This window comes from Bacillus rossius, chromosome 5 (assembly GCF_032445375.1).
Source record: "Bacillus rossius redtenbacheri isolate Brsri chromosome 5, Brsri_v3, whole genome shotgun sequence".
Classification (NCBI taxonomy): domain Eukaryota; kingdom Metazoa; phylum Arthropoda; class Insecta; order Phasmatodea; family Bacillidae; genus Bacillus; species Bacillus rossius.
In genome coordinates, this window is record NC_086333.1 from 64,809,075 (window position 1) to 64,824,432 (window position 15,358).

Here is a 15,358-nt window from a genome sequence, read left to right on the forward strand (position 1 = left end):
TAACATAATATGCCTTATTACGCATACATTTCAGTATTCATGAAACCAATGCATTTTTATTTGAAATGTAGAGCAGTTGCCAAATTTCTTATCTCGCATATTGATTTTTTGGTATGGCTAGTATTACTTAAACTAAATTTTTGAATTTTCACTGATGTACTCTTTTCCCTTTTCTATGTGATTGAGAAAATATAGCAATATACGTAAACAAATTAAACCAAAATCATCCTGAATTTTTATTACCGAAAAAAGTTAAATACAAAAAATTTTAATATGCGTATTTTATTATTGAATTTATATATATCTTGCCAATACTTATTTAGTGAGTTCCATTTTTTTTATTTTTTAAAATAATATCTACCCCTTTTACTACTTAATAGATAACGTTGAATAAGAGAAGGTTGTTTAAGGTATGTTGATTTTCCTTGCCAATATCTAAAAGTAAATTTGTACAAACGCGAAATATAGTTAAAATAAGTATTTTAAAAATAAAACCATATTTTGAACGGAACACTGACTATTGGCCCAATACAAAGTTTTAATAGCTAATTTTCACTTCACTCGGGTACAGAATCCCATAATTCAGTGATTTCCGTGGCTAGCTTCTTTTGGGATTTCATCATTCTCAAACGACGGTAAAGGAAGCTCCTTTTCAAGGTCGCCTAAAGATGCTGATAAGACCTGCCGGGTAATTTGAATCGTTGGTCTTGGATTTTCGAAGGGCTGGTTGTGTGCCCGGGGGGGGGGGGGAGGGGGGGGGGAGGGGAGGTGAAGGATGATGTCACGACTGGGCTGGTTAACCAAGTTCTGCCAAACACCACCAGGGGCGTATACGGCTGATACCCAGCGATGAAAGCGATCGCAGCGGCGGAGCTTGGAACTACAACAATTCTTCTGAGAAACCGGACAGAAAATTTAACCTGGGCTCGCGACTTCTATACATTATATATATTCAATGATCCTGGTAACAGTTGACTGCCGAGGCCGAAACCATGGATGTAATCCATCCGTCTGCCCGTCAAAAGTTAGACCATGCCAAGGTTTTGACGGACGGACGGATATAATTTTCAGGGCCATTTGATTGGCTGCAGGTCATGTGGCTAATGGACGGAAGCGACGGGCTGTTGTAATTCCGCCTGAACTCTGTGTTATTGGTTATTGAATGTGGGCGAGCATGGTGGCTACAATTGAGTTGAAAAAATACACAAACTTTTCAACAAATCGCATCACTTGGACCACTTTCAACCTTTAGTTGTTTACTGCCGGACGTGACCGCTTATAAACTGATAACACGCTTGCTGCAAGGTTTCTTCGCTCTTGTCCATTTTTTCCCTTCTGGTTTTCAACTGTGGTAGAGGACTGCAGCAAATACGGTGGTTCATGAAATTAAATTTAAAAAATCCTTTCGGCGTAGCCTACAGGCGCAGGTAGATTTAAAACTACTTATTTCTTTTGAAATGTTCTGGAAACTTTGGGAGCATTCTAGAAACTTCTAAAATATTACAAAACTTCAATGTACAAAATATTCTATATGTTCTCCATTATTCTATTTAAAATAATCGCATGCTGCAGCCAAAATGTTGTGAATGTTTTCTATGTACCTATCTAGCATTTTCTTACCATTTAGGATATTTTCGATAATGATATAGTTGCGAGCTTGAAATAGGCCTGGTGCAGGTAGGTAGGTTTTGTACTGTGCTCATTGTATAACCTCACTAATAATAACATACCCACTTGGTCCAATCAACTAAGCACTAAACAAATATATTCACCCCTCGCTTAAGGTTTGCAGCTATCAAAAAAGTTTTAGATAACATATTTTGTTAATATTAAGAAGGATTACTTAAATGTTGAGCAGATTTGATATTATTTCTTCTAATTAAAATATATATTTCTCGTACAATCTTTTTTTTTTACCCCTTGCAATATTGGTTCATTTTATCAATTTTTTTTTTTAAATTCCTTTTAAGGGACTAAATAAGTTTTTTTTATCCTTCAACCACTATATTTTACGCCTAGCAGGAATAAATGGTTGTATGAAAATTGTTTTCGAGAAGGGTATGAGATAATATTTATACGAGTGGGAAAACAGGTCCCGGAAAGGATAGCCCAGTTGATTAGCTACAGTTTTATCCATCAGCTAATTTTTCTCTATTAATGAGTCAGTTGGAGGGCGACGACTGGCAAGCAGATGGGCCAAGCGGTCTGAGAGTGGAATATATGGTGCAGCGTCAAGAGTGAGTGGAGCGACGGTGGTGCGCGGACAGAGACGAGCGGTGGAAGGAAGACACTGTCGAGCTAGGCTCCATTACTTCTAGCGATACTTACTCTATTCTTCTATTCTGTTACTACTACTGCTGCTGCTGCTGCTGCTAGTGCTACTACTGTTACAACCACCATAGCTACTTATGTAGCTGCTGCTGCTGCTGCTGCAGTTGTGGGCAGACAATGACGTATCCAGCTCAAAACGGTTAGGAAGGGGGGGGAGAGGGGAAGCAATTTTTCGGCATAGGGTCTTTTCCGTTAGGCAGAAGGGTCCGTGGTGCCCCACATAGTAATAAACAAATGTCGCAGTGTCTGTATTTCATATTTAGTTTCTCTAAAAGTGTTGAAACACCAACAATTAATATGTTAGTATATTTTGTTTGTATTCGCTTTCTCCCCTCCTCCCCGCCACCTTTATCACTCCTGTATACGCCTTTGCGGACTGACTTAGAGGAAGTTCATGATTCAAAATAGACCTAGAATTTAATTAACTGGGCTATATCTCCCTCCCCCCCAACAGATCTTTATTACCCTTGATTCGTAACAGTAGGCTATGTTGTTTAAACACACTGATAAATGTGTACATCGGGTTTTAAAATACTTTTTTCTGGGAGATGTTAAGTAAAAAAAAAAAAAAAACGCAGAAAGAAATGATGTTATTTAATGTCTTATTTTTCCACTGCATTATTATTATTATTATTATTTTTTTTTTTTTTTGCAAAACGTTTGGGAATTGTGCTCCGTGAATGTTAAGAGATTCGGCGTGAGCGCGGCGGCGGGCGGCGCAGGGCCGGTGCTCGCTCACTGGGGCAGCTCGTCCTTGCTCCACGTGATGTCCACGGTGCGCCCCGTCCTGGCGGCCTCGTCGCACGCCGTCGCTATCTTGCTGACGGCCAGCACCTCGTGGTCCTCCACCAGCATCTTCGTGGTCTTGCCTGCGCGCGACACACACAAGGCCTCGTTTGCAGTCCGCCGCCGCGCATATTGATTATAATATAGATAGTTGTATTATCTTTGAAAGATTCGTGCAATGGGAGTGCATGAGTTGATGTAAGCTTTTGGACATACGCCATTGCTAAGCACATTTATGTCTGTAGAAGAAAACTACAATAAAACACAAATGACAAAAACACAAATTAAGCAAAAAAAATTGCTGTTGTCAGGATATAAACACCACACAATACTCCACAACAGGAATGTGGTCAACAAACAAAGAAAAATGGACTAACGGAACGAAAAAAAAAACCACAAATGATGACAGACAAAATTACCGAACCCAAAAAATTCAGCACAACAGATGAAAAGAGACAAAAACACAGCAAAACGAAAAGACGAAACAAACACAATAGTTTTCCAAAAACAGAAAACCCCCACAAATGATGACAGCACAAAAATATTGAACCCAAAAAATTTCAGCACAACAGTCAAAACGAGACAAAAACACGACAAAGCGAAAAGACGAAACAAACACAACAGTTTTCTAAAACAGAAACAAGCGACGTTTCGGGAACTGCTATCTGCTGCCGTCCTCAGGCAAAGACGCACATGGTACGCAAACATATGTGCGACTCTTTTGTTTGTTGACCATATTCCTGTTGTGGAGTATTGAGTGGTGTTTATATCCTGACAACAGCAATTTTTTGCTTAGTTTGTGTTTTTGTCATTTGGGTTTTTTTGTAGTTTTCTTCTACAGACATGCATGTGCTTAGCAATGGCGTATGTCCAAAAGCTTACATCAAGTCTAAATCTTTATTATAATTCATTTTAATTAATAATGACATTTAAAAAACATAGTCTTTATTAATTATTTACGTTGCATAATGTTCTTGTTATATTGGACTAGCTGCGACCCGCGGTTCAACAGTTAAATTTAACTTTAAAAAAGCCGGTCAAGTGAAGTCGGACTCGCGCACCAAGTGTTCCGTACCTCCACACCGTGCGACGCTTAGCTCCGAGACCGACTCGCAACATGGCCAAATTTTATTATTGGTTATATTATACTTTAGAGTTTGGACTATAATCACACCAAGATTTTCTATTGCGTGTATTACCGTTTTTAAATGAAAACTAAAATTTAAAAAAATCTTTCAAAAATATAATTTATCAAAACCGCTTCATCGGAAGACATTTCTCTGGCGAGCACTGAGAGACTCGCTCGGGGACGCAACACAACGCCGAAATATCACAACGCCTAACGTACAATAACGCCGAAAACCATAACGCCGAATGACAAATTGACTACAACGCCGACAGCTATAAAACTGCTGTGTACCACAACTCCGAAATACATTAACGCCGAAAAATGCCATTGCAGGACTGCCACAAAGGTTATGTTAGGTGAGGTTAGCACACAAATTCATTCAGTTGTTTTTCATTTTGCTCGTGTGCCCCCCTCCCCCCCCCCCCCCCCCCCCCACTCCCCGCAGCAACATTTTTCGGCGTTACCGTATTTCGGCGTTGTGGTACACAGCAGTTTTCTAGCTGTCGGCGTTGCGGTCAATTTGGCATTCGGCGTTATTTTATTCGGCTTTATTGTGCGTTCGGCGTTGTGGTAACGACCCGACTCGCTCTCACATATATATTTTTTCCTTGTTCCGATATGCGTTACCTTGCAGATAGTCGAGGAAGTGTTCCATCTCGTAGTAGTAGCCGAGCTTGAAGCGGGAGGGGAAGGAGAAGTAGATGGGGTTGAAGGTGGCCCCGTCCAGGCCCGTCTGGCTGCTCAGGCCGGACATGGGTCTCTCGTCGTCGCAGCGCAGCACGCCGCGCGGGCCGAAAGCCTGCGTGCATAGGTGCTTTGAATATATACACTGTATAGAAGTCGCCAGCCCAGGTTAAAATTTCTAATACGGGTTTTGAGGTAGTTGGTTAATTCACCGCCGCATTCGCCACCATCTCTAGGGCATCGACTTGTGGTGGTCCCTAGCGGACAAGTGTCGAACTCTTCAAACACCCCATTCCCCCTCCCGTTGAACGACCTTGAACTGCAGTTAATGATAGGTGGGGGGTGCGGGGGAATGACAGCGGGCGACAGCGCTGCGCTCTAACGTGTAAATAACAACCTAAGACGATGCAGGGCGTTACGGCAGCGCACTGCAGCGGTGAAGTTCCCAGGCTGCTCATCATACGCTTCTGAAAAACGTAGAGTAAATCCTATCCACTCGCGACTTCTATACAGTATATATATTCAAAGATAGGTGGGAGCAAGCGTTCGCGTCGCGCGTCTGGTGCAGCCGGTGCAGTGGTCGGGACACACAGGCGGGACCACGGGACTCCTCAATAGCAATTCCTTTCCTCCAGTTCTCTTCATTCCCGAGGTTTCCTCAAATAGCTCGAGGCAACTGCTGCTGTTGATCCGTGCTTCATAACTAGAGACCCGGAATTTTCGCGGATTCCTCTGGCCTCAGGATAGAATTCAAAGTTATAGGTGTGCTCGACCCGTGTTTACTTTCCCATTGGTTGATTTCTTAGCGAGAACATTTTTTATCCTTGTTATTTGGCACTACTTGATTCGCTTATTTTCTCTCCCAGCTGGGCATCGTTGGCTCGCGGTCGTAGAGGGGCGTGTCCAAACAACTGCGGTCCGATCATGAACACAGTGCGAGAGTGTGAAGGTTTGCATTCTAGCTTGCGACTAAATGAATCCGCGAAATTCCCGGGTCTCTATTTATAACATGGACAAGACTCGCGTGGCGCTGGAATCGCAATAGCGCTTTCTGCAACGACGCGGGTGTTTCACGACCAATCACGGTCGACACATCCATGACGACAAAAATATTGGCGGACACGACAAACTTCCCCATTAAAAAAAATAATTTCCTATTTCCATCGCGTGGCGACGATACTGAGAAGAGTGTCGGGATTTAGTTTTAGAATGTTGGTTAAACTGAGCATTGGTGGATTCTATTGCTGTTATTGTATATTTATGAAGTTTTACTTGCTAAACTTATCTGTGAACCATCGAAATGTGCTTATTTATGCGCAGTGATTTTTTTTTACAATTGAATGATAAATTTAAATTAGAGAAATTACTATCTCAAACATATGTAGGTATATACATTTTATGTAAAATCGTTTATTTTTGGTTGTAAACGCGGTTGAACACCTTATATTCACACTAACGCGATATTGTGCTGTCACATCGCCACTTTTACATCGCGCCGTCGCGTTGTTGTGAGTGCACCTTTATTTATCCTTGCGATATGTCGGTTGTATGTGAGTGTTCGTCTCTGTAATGACTTCACGGTTGACGTGAAAGCCTCTTTTACCCTCGTTACCCCGACCACTTTTCGCCGTGTGAGTGGCACGTACTTGTAGTGCAGATAGTGTAAGATTGGTGCTATTACTGTGGCATGCTCTGGGCATGTCGCAAGTCGTGGAATTCAGCTTGCTGGGTGTTCAAACCCTAGTCGGTTCTTGATGATCAGCTAAATGATCACTTTAAAGATGTTTATTGGGGAAAAATATTTTCTGCAAGACCTGAATGTTTTTTCAACAAGTTACACTTCCAATAATGGTCGCAGGCTCTGGCAGCCAATGACTAGTGTTGCTCGGCTTATGTGTTGTAGCCGCGCCGAAGGAGAAGATTTCATTGAAGTTTCGGTCGACTTTGCAGTGGCCATCGTCAGGTTTGACTGCCACCCTGATGATGGCGTTTTCATGGTCGACCGAAACGTCGGTGGGAATCCTTTCCTTCGGCGCGACTAGAACCCAGAAGCCAAGCAACGCAAGTTATATTTTCACATAAACAAAAGTAGGTTTGCTCAACTGTTTTATACTAACGTTACCAAATAACTAAAGGAGTGAGCCATTATTTGGTAAAGAAAGACAAAATTACTATACGTATGGATAAACTCCACAGTTTTATACTTAACGTTTCAAATTCAAAGTTTCTTTTTTTTTCATGAGCTGTAATATAATGGTAAAGTCACATTATAAAAGTGGCGTATAAAAAGGCCGTAATAGAGGATAAATATAAATACTATAAATGCGTACAAGCAACAGCATAAGAGATATTGTTTTATTATCTCAGTTTATGAACCTATCTTAAATTATGTAAATCTTTGTTTATGTTGGGAAAAAATGAAAATTTTTCGGGAAAACATTTGTAGATATGTTTCCAGGGAATTTTCATACTCACATCTATATTTAAAGGGGAACCTGTCTCACCCTCTTTGGTTTTTTTTTGTTATAATTCCAGCCCTAATTTTTATCTTAATTAATGGCACGAAAAAGTATGAATATCGAATTTTCAATTATTTTTACACAGTTATCGTCTGGTATAAAGTTAACACACTCCAGGTAACATTAATTATTTTACGTAATCGCCTGCCGTTGACATAAAACCGTACGTTAGACAATGACAGACCAGCGGTTATTCGAGCTCTAAAATAAATAAAATAAAAAATCTGTAATTTAAAGTGAAAATTGTTTACAGCCGGTAGGGTAGGTAGAGGCGATGTCTCATTTATAACGTAACAAAAAGTGCAAAGCTCAGGAGTTGATACGGAAGAGAGATGTAGATGTGTGTGTATATATATGTATATATATAAAGAGAGAGAGAGAGAGAGAGAAATAAGTAGAGGGTGAAACAACTGTTGAAGAGACTTTGCAGGATTTTATAGTCATGTTTGTTACAATTGTGAACTTTACTTTTTAGTTTTATCGCTCGAGTGAATTACGGAAGCGTGAAGTTTCACTTGTAAAGCACGTGTCAGCCATGCATGTCTAAAGCCCGTTCTACATATTGAATTTCAAGGTTACAAAGTTTTAATTTTATTTAAATATATATGTATATGACTCTTGATCATATCACGAGAAAAATTTACATATATAATAAAAATAAACGACAAACTAGTATTAGAACACTAGATAATCTTTTACTCGAAACAATTTTTAACGTATTTAGAACATAAACTTGACTACCACCGCGGCCAAGTGCTCGCCTGCTATTGGTCGCACGGAGAAACGTAAACGAAAAAGTTCAGAATCGCCGAGTTAATCCGTACAGGTCCGTCTCCATCTGCGTGTACTGTAGAAACTTCAAAAAAAAAAAAAAATGTACTTTGGAAAATCAGTTGCCAAGAAATAGTTTTAGATAGTACTACAAGAAAGTACAACATTTTGATATGGTTATTTTTTCATCTACAAAATACGTTCTTCGAGATGATGCTTAGTATTTCGTTCGAAAATTGGCGCCAATTTTATATTTTAATTGATGTTTCATTCGAGGAAAATTTTTTAAAATCATGTAAAAGATAGAATATTGAATATTCAACAATTGGACCTTATTTGGTTGTGTCGTGATTATTTTGTGTACAGTTACTAGTGGAACACTATTCAGGGAACGGTTTAGAAATGACTTTTACTATTTGAGGTAATGGGATAACACAAAACATAAATGGCCGCGTATGAATCCGAACCCAGTATTGTTGCGAACACTATTTTGCAGTGACACATTAGTTTCTATGTAATTGTACAAATTTACAAATATCTGTAATTTTACATGAATGAATCTGTTCCATTTGCAATGAAAACAGGTGCGTGTATTTATGTACGCGCGTTAGAAGTTGTACGTACTTGGCGTGATAAAAACTAACTTTAATTTTGCATGCAAATAAGTAATATAAATAAAATAATTTTAAAAACTGGAATGATGATATAAAAACTGTTGCTGAAATAAAGATTCGGTTAAATTAAACAATATAAATAATACCCAGTATTGGATATATTAATATAAACACACATATAAAATTAATTCATTAATGTAGTTATATAATAGAGATTAATTTTAATTAATGATGAAGACTAATAAATTTTCTGAGTTTTTATCCTTATTTATTGATTCTAATTATTGATAATGAAGAATATTATAATTTATAACGCAAATAAATTATAAATTCGGGAATATAACCTCACTAATGTTCACAATAAATAAATGTTTTTAATTATATGGACCAGTATTCAATATCAATTACTAAAGTTTTAGATATAAAAATACATATATAATTTTTATTTTTTGTACAATAGTTATGTATGTTTTTTCGTACTGTGAAAATTTCGTTGCATGGTGCGCGCGCATCGTTAAACATTTCTTTCTCAAATTTTTTTTTTTTTTCGTAACGGGGCTAAAGAAGTACATTAATTAAGGGCTCCGCCTACCCGGACACACATACGGTGTGCAGAGCTTCAGGAGAAACAACGCGATTTCAAAACTACTCAAGATATCCGAGTGGAATCTGCTTACGAAAAGCATTTAAGAGTTCGCTGAGGGCCGAAAAGTACTTTTGATTTCGGATTAAGTTTTTAAGCCGTATTTTCAGAAGAGTTAAAATGGCTAAAACGCATGTTTTCAGAGTAATTTTTAGGCGTAAAACAACCAGTACAGATCATTGAAAGCACTTGAGGGACACATGCATTACACCTTTATCTTCATTTCTCCGCCATATAACGTTGCTGTCACCGCTCATATTTCACAGTTATCCTGTGACGACGAGAAGACTGCGCGCCAGTCCAGAGCCTTGCGCTTAGAGGCGATACCGCGCTAGAAGCACCAGCGAGCGTCGCGCTTATCATCCCGCCTCACTAACACGAGATACACCCCTGACGAGGCGGGCCCCTTAATGCTGCCTTTTTGGACATACACCGTTGAAGTTTGCACTGTTTGTCACGGAATCATTTAAGGAACCTAGATAAGTCCAACCCAGGCTCACCTCGAGGCGCTGGTCGTAGCCGTAGCACGCGTTGCGGCTGAGGTCCGTCATGCCGACGGCGCCGCTGGGGAAGGAGAAGATCATGGCCACGGTGTCGTGATCGTCGATCTGCGCGATCTCCGGGATGTTGGCGTGGCCGAACACGGCGACCCTAGTCGGGTACTCGCCCAGCACCCAGCACAGCATGTCGATGTCGTGCACCGAGCAGTCGTGGTACACGCCGCCTGCGACAACATTTTTTTTTCCTAACCTAAATGAAAACTAAGTGTGTTTGGTAGAGGTCTGGGTTAGGGAGAGACTCTAAGTGTGTCTCATACCGAAGCCTATACGCTCTAATCATGCAGGGTTTAAGCCATGCGGGAGTGGGAGCATGCATCGTGTGCTAGGAGGGGATTGGCCAGCCATGGCAGCTATTGGCGCCATGACTAACTCCCCTCAATGACTATCCTAGACTATAAACTAGATAAGTTCAACCCCAGGTAAAACCTGCATAGACACAGGGAAAATCCTGGGCACTCACATGCGGGATGCAAAATTTCATGCATTATTGGCAAGCAGGTTGATTACAGGAAACAGAAGGATGGTTCAGGAAGAAGAGTTGGACAGAGTAGAAAAGAGTCTACCATGCGGGGGGTTGGGGGCTTGCACATTGCTGTGCGCATTGGTTTGGGTGGCACTGGTTTGCGCCTGCTACAAGGTTGTCGGTACACGCGGTCGTTCAACCCCTCGTGTTTATGCTATCAGTGGCGTAGTTAAGGCGACTGGCGCCCCTGGCCAGAATTGAAATGGGGGGTGAGGGTTCAATTTCGCGAAATCGTCGTGGCGCCCCCCCCCCCCTCCCCCCCTGCTCACTGCCTCCCGCATGCTACGCCACTGTTTGCTATCATTATTTTTTAAACAGAATTCACAATACAGAATGTCCACAAAATAATGTCCCAGTTTCAATGGTATATTATAACAGTTTCATTTAGAACACTCACAACAAATCGAACATCGAATTGAAGGTAAACTAATGTAGTTTTTTTTTTTTTTTTACAAATGTCTTATATGTGCAACTTTAGCTAGACGCCACACATCCAAATCTAAAGTCCGATTCTTCCCCACACTCGGGTTAACAAGTCTGGAGTAATGGAAAGCCTTTTCCTTTCTGTGTCTCAACTCTGGCAAATGACAATTATAAAGCCCCGAAGGAAAAATGTCAGGTGAACGCGGAGGCCAGCGAAAAAGGAGCTCTGTCGTCTCGACCATTTACGACCAATCCAACGGTCAGGGACTTCGACCTTCAATCACTCTCCGTCCTGTTTTGTGAAATAAAGTGTGCAGGTTCACTCTTAGCAAATTGCAGAACACAAAACGCTTTACGCTCAGGAGTTGGCGTTTTGCGCAGTACTCGCGCATGGGCTTATCTAAAAATGTTTGTGAGTTACTATTTGTGACCTTGAACCAACACTCCGCAACGCTTACAGTTGATACTATTAAAATAATAACCAGGACATTATTTTATGGACATAATGTATAACTATAGTTAATTCTTTATAAATGTTTATATAAATTCAAAACTTAAAAAAGCTCATTTTTATGTTATCAATAACATGAACTAATAGCATGTAATCGTGTTGTATATAATTCATAAATCATTAAATATTTTGGTTTTCCTAAACGGTGAAAAACTCAGGTTTGTAGGATTATGGGCAAAACCAATTTTTCATTTTTTTTATGAATGACATACAAAAAAAATTAAGTTATTTTAAAAATTACAAACAATAAACAATAGTTGTACTATTAATTTATTTAAAATAATTAGCAAAAAAAACACGAAATTATGGAAGCAAAATAAGGGCCCCGTCTATCTGGCACACACGCGGTGTACCTAATGAATGTGTTTATTTGGGAGGGTTCTGGGTTAGGTAAGACTTCTTTAAGTGCGCCCCAGGAAAAATCCTATACGCCTAATCATGCTGGGTAGAAATGGTAGCATGCATCGTGTGCTTTGTTCGGGGATTGGACAGCGATTGGCGGCATTTGATGCCAAGACTAACTCCCCTTTTTTAAACTCCAGACTACTAGTTAGTTGTAAGGCGCCCGTTGAAAAAAAGATGAATGTAACAAATACTTTAATTTTAGTGTTCCCAAAATATTTTTTGAAACTTAAATTTATTTTAATATTGTGCAAAAGCATGCTAGTGATCAAGTATGCGAGTGAGCCAGTACGTATATACATATACATAGTTGTGTAATCTTTCAGAGTTACGGAGTGAGCGAGTCAGTGATGAACGTAATCATGTTAAGTCGGGCCCAGGTACAAGCTGCGTGGACACAAAGGCAAACCCTGGGCTCATCCACGCGGGTTGAATCAAGCAGGCAGGCTCGGTGCGGGACCAGGAAGAAGATGCTGGGGTCGAGAGGTGGTGTTCTGGGTCGGTACCTCGCCATGTTCAGGAGGGGCAGAGGGTTGGGGAAGAAGGCTCCAGAGGGCGCTCACCCGGGGTGCTGTCACAACTTAGAAACACACAACTTAGAAACACATAACTTAGAAACACACAAGATAGAATCTTATAAGTTATGCCTGTTCTAAGCTGTGTGTTTCTAAGTTATAACGTTTCTAAGTTGTGCGATTCTGCGTTGCGCATTTCTAAGTTACGTGTTTCTAAATCATTACAGTTCTAAGTTGTGTGTTTCTAACTTGTGACAGTTCTAAGTTATGACGTTTCTAAGTTGTGTGGTTCTGCGTTGCGTGTTTCTAAGTTACGTGTTTCTAAGTTATGACAGTTCTAAGTTGTGTGTTTCTAAGTTGTGATAATTCTAAGTTATGACTTTCTACGTTATGACGTTTCTAAGTTGTGTGTTTGTACGTTACGTGTTACTAATTTACGTGTTTCTAAGTTATGACGGTTCTACGTTGTGTGTTTCTAAGTTGTGATGGTACTAAGTTATGAAGTTTCTACGTTGTGTGTTTCTACGTTGCGTGTTTCTAAGTTATGTGTTTCTAGCTTGTGATAGTTCTAAGTTATGACTGTGTTTCCAAGTGATGCGTGGTTGCCCGCTCACCCGACTCCTTGAGGTACGCTATGGTCGGCAGCGGGGCGTCGCGGCTCGTGGTCTTGATGATGTGCACGTGACCCACCTCGCCGGCCAGCACGCGGTCCCTCAGCTTGCTGTACGCCGGGTCGAAGCGCCTGCGGGCAGTTTCCAATACGCCATACCACCACGTGTTACATCCAACCATAACTCGCCATGGCAAAAAGACAATCGAGTATTCAAAAAAACTGGTTGTCTGTAAAGTCGGTTTACGGAAGATGGTTTAACGTGACAACGTCATAACAAAACATTGATGAAATGATTGCATACTTTTATGAATAAAATTGAATCAGTTTTATTGAATTATCACTATTTTCTATGGATACAAAGAAGGAGTGAAATGAAATCTACAATTTAATTGATAAATTTTCTTTTATTTGCACTCATTATTTCAAATATGTTTATTGCTTTAACGAACAGATTATATTAACTATAACTTTAATATATGTTTGCGGTTTAACTTCTTCCAATCTGTGTTATTCTGTTAAGGATAGGACGATGATAGGAAAAGTAGGAAACGAATGGGAGTGTTTCAAGTTTAATGTGCCTCGAAAAAGTCAAATCGATGGTTGTTCCAATCGAGTGGAAGAGAGATAGATGCGGCGCATGCGTACAATGAGTGTAACGGGACACAGCGCAACGGGACAATGTGCGTAACGGAACACTTTTTCGTGCGTGCAGCCGGCCTTGATCGATTTATTAGACGTTGTTACGTCAGAATAAACTGAAATAAAATATATGTCAATAAATTGTTAATTTGAAATGACGAAATTGGACAAATATTTTTTTTTTAAATTGCTGCTTTTAAAAAGCCCGCCTTAACCTGTTTGAAAATATAGACGATTTTCTCGCACGATGGTTGGCCGGTTCTTGCACGCTCGGCTCAGGCATAACGTGACAAAGTAATGCTTTTTTTGTGCGTGCAGCCGGCGTTCATCGATTTATAAGACGTTATCACGTCAAAAATTTGACTTCCTTTTGATTTACCGTGCTTATTAATATGCGCAGTTGATGATGTAAATCTATCCAGGGGAACGGGTTCACAAATAGGGTAACTTAAACTGTTGGAGGTGATGGGAGCATGGGACGACAAAAAGCATGAATACCCGGGTGAGAACCCTGACTCAGTTTTTACTGCGAACACTATTTTGTGGCGATACAGTTGTTTTCACGTCTGTTGCATTTACCGATTTTTAGGACAGTGAATTAACTTAACTATCACGTTACATATAACAATAATATCGGATATTTATATATTGCATTAAGTATTTTTTGTTAAAGTGTATTTATTTAATGACTACAGGTTATTTGGAGTATGTCCTTATTGACTATCTTATGTTCAAACACATACGACATTATTTGATTCAGCTCTAATAATTTGTGGCACGGTATTAGATAGTGCCTAAGCAGTTTCACCTTCAGACGAATCTTAATTCGCAGCTGCATTTTTCAAGATATCTGCTTCTGTGCCAGTTAATATATATATATATATATATATATATATATATATATATATATATATATATATATATACCTCAAAACGTTCTAATCGCCTATGATCCTCAGGAATGGAATTCAATATGTTTCACATTACTTGTAAATTATTGAATATTTTAGAAATAGTATATCGAATTAATTTTCAACGAAAATCGCTCATGTAATTCGTCAGGACTTAGTTTTCTGAACTTTTCCATAAAATGAAAACCAAAAATATTGTTTTTAGAAGTTTTCATTTAAAAAAAAAAAAAAAAAAACATTTGAAAAAAAACTTCGATTCCAACCTGAGCATATTCGTAAACAGATATATTCACTCGGATGTGTCGAGCAGTTTTAAAATCGCTTGGTTTCTTCTGAAGCCTACCTGGGCACACATACGGTGCGATTCAAAAACTGCTCAAGATATCCGAATGGTGTCCGTTTGCGAAAACGCATTCAAAAAAAAAATACTGCGAGGGCGGATGGGTTAAACAGAGCTGTCGAGAGAGGGAGAAATGCCTGGAAGCGCGCACCTGTTGAAGGCCGTGAAGAGCGGCTTGCCCACGCGGCGGGCGTGCTCGTAGCACTTCTTGGAGTCCTGCAGGTTCTCTGCCACGGGCTTCTCGCAGAACACGGCCATGCCGCTGTCCAGCGCGCTGTGCACGATGTCCTCGTGCGTGTGCGTGGGCGAGGCCACCACCACGGCGTGCACCCTGTCGCACACGCGGCACACTCGTCACGCTCGGCACACTCGGCACACACGTCACACTCGGCACACTCGTCACGCGCGTGGCACACTCGTCGCACTCGTCGCACTCGTAGCACTC

At 40.3% G+C, this 15,358-nt stretch overlaps 1 protein-coding gene across 1 annotated transcript in view; it reads right to left on the bottom strand.

Moving 5' to 3' along the window:
• Positions 1-2,910: 2,910 nt before the first annotated feature.
• The window catches only part of LOC134531905 (myo-inositol 2-dehydrogenase-like), a 34,273-nt gene continuing 21,825 nt past the window's right edge, over positions 2,911-15,358 (bottom strand). Inside the window, exons 4-8 of the mRNA XM_063367938.1 lie at positions 15,065-15,244; positions 13,026-13,153; positions 9,978-10,201; positions 4,874-5,045; positions 2,911-3,200 (exon numbers count right to left, since the gene is read on the bottom strand). Of these exons, the coding sequence (XP_063224008.1) occupies positions 3,067-3,200; positions 4,874-5,045; positions 9,978-10,201; positions 13,026-13,153; positions 15,065-15,244 (838 nt within the window). The 3' untranslated portion in view covers positions 2,911-3,066. The remainder of the gene's footprint in view (positions 3,201-4,873; positions 5,046-9,977; positions 10,202-13,025; positions 13,154-15,064; positions 15,245-15,358) is intronic.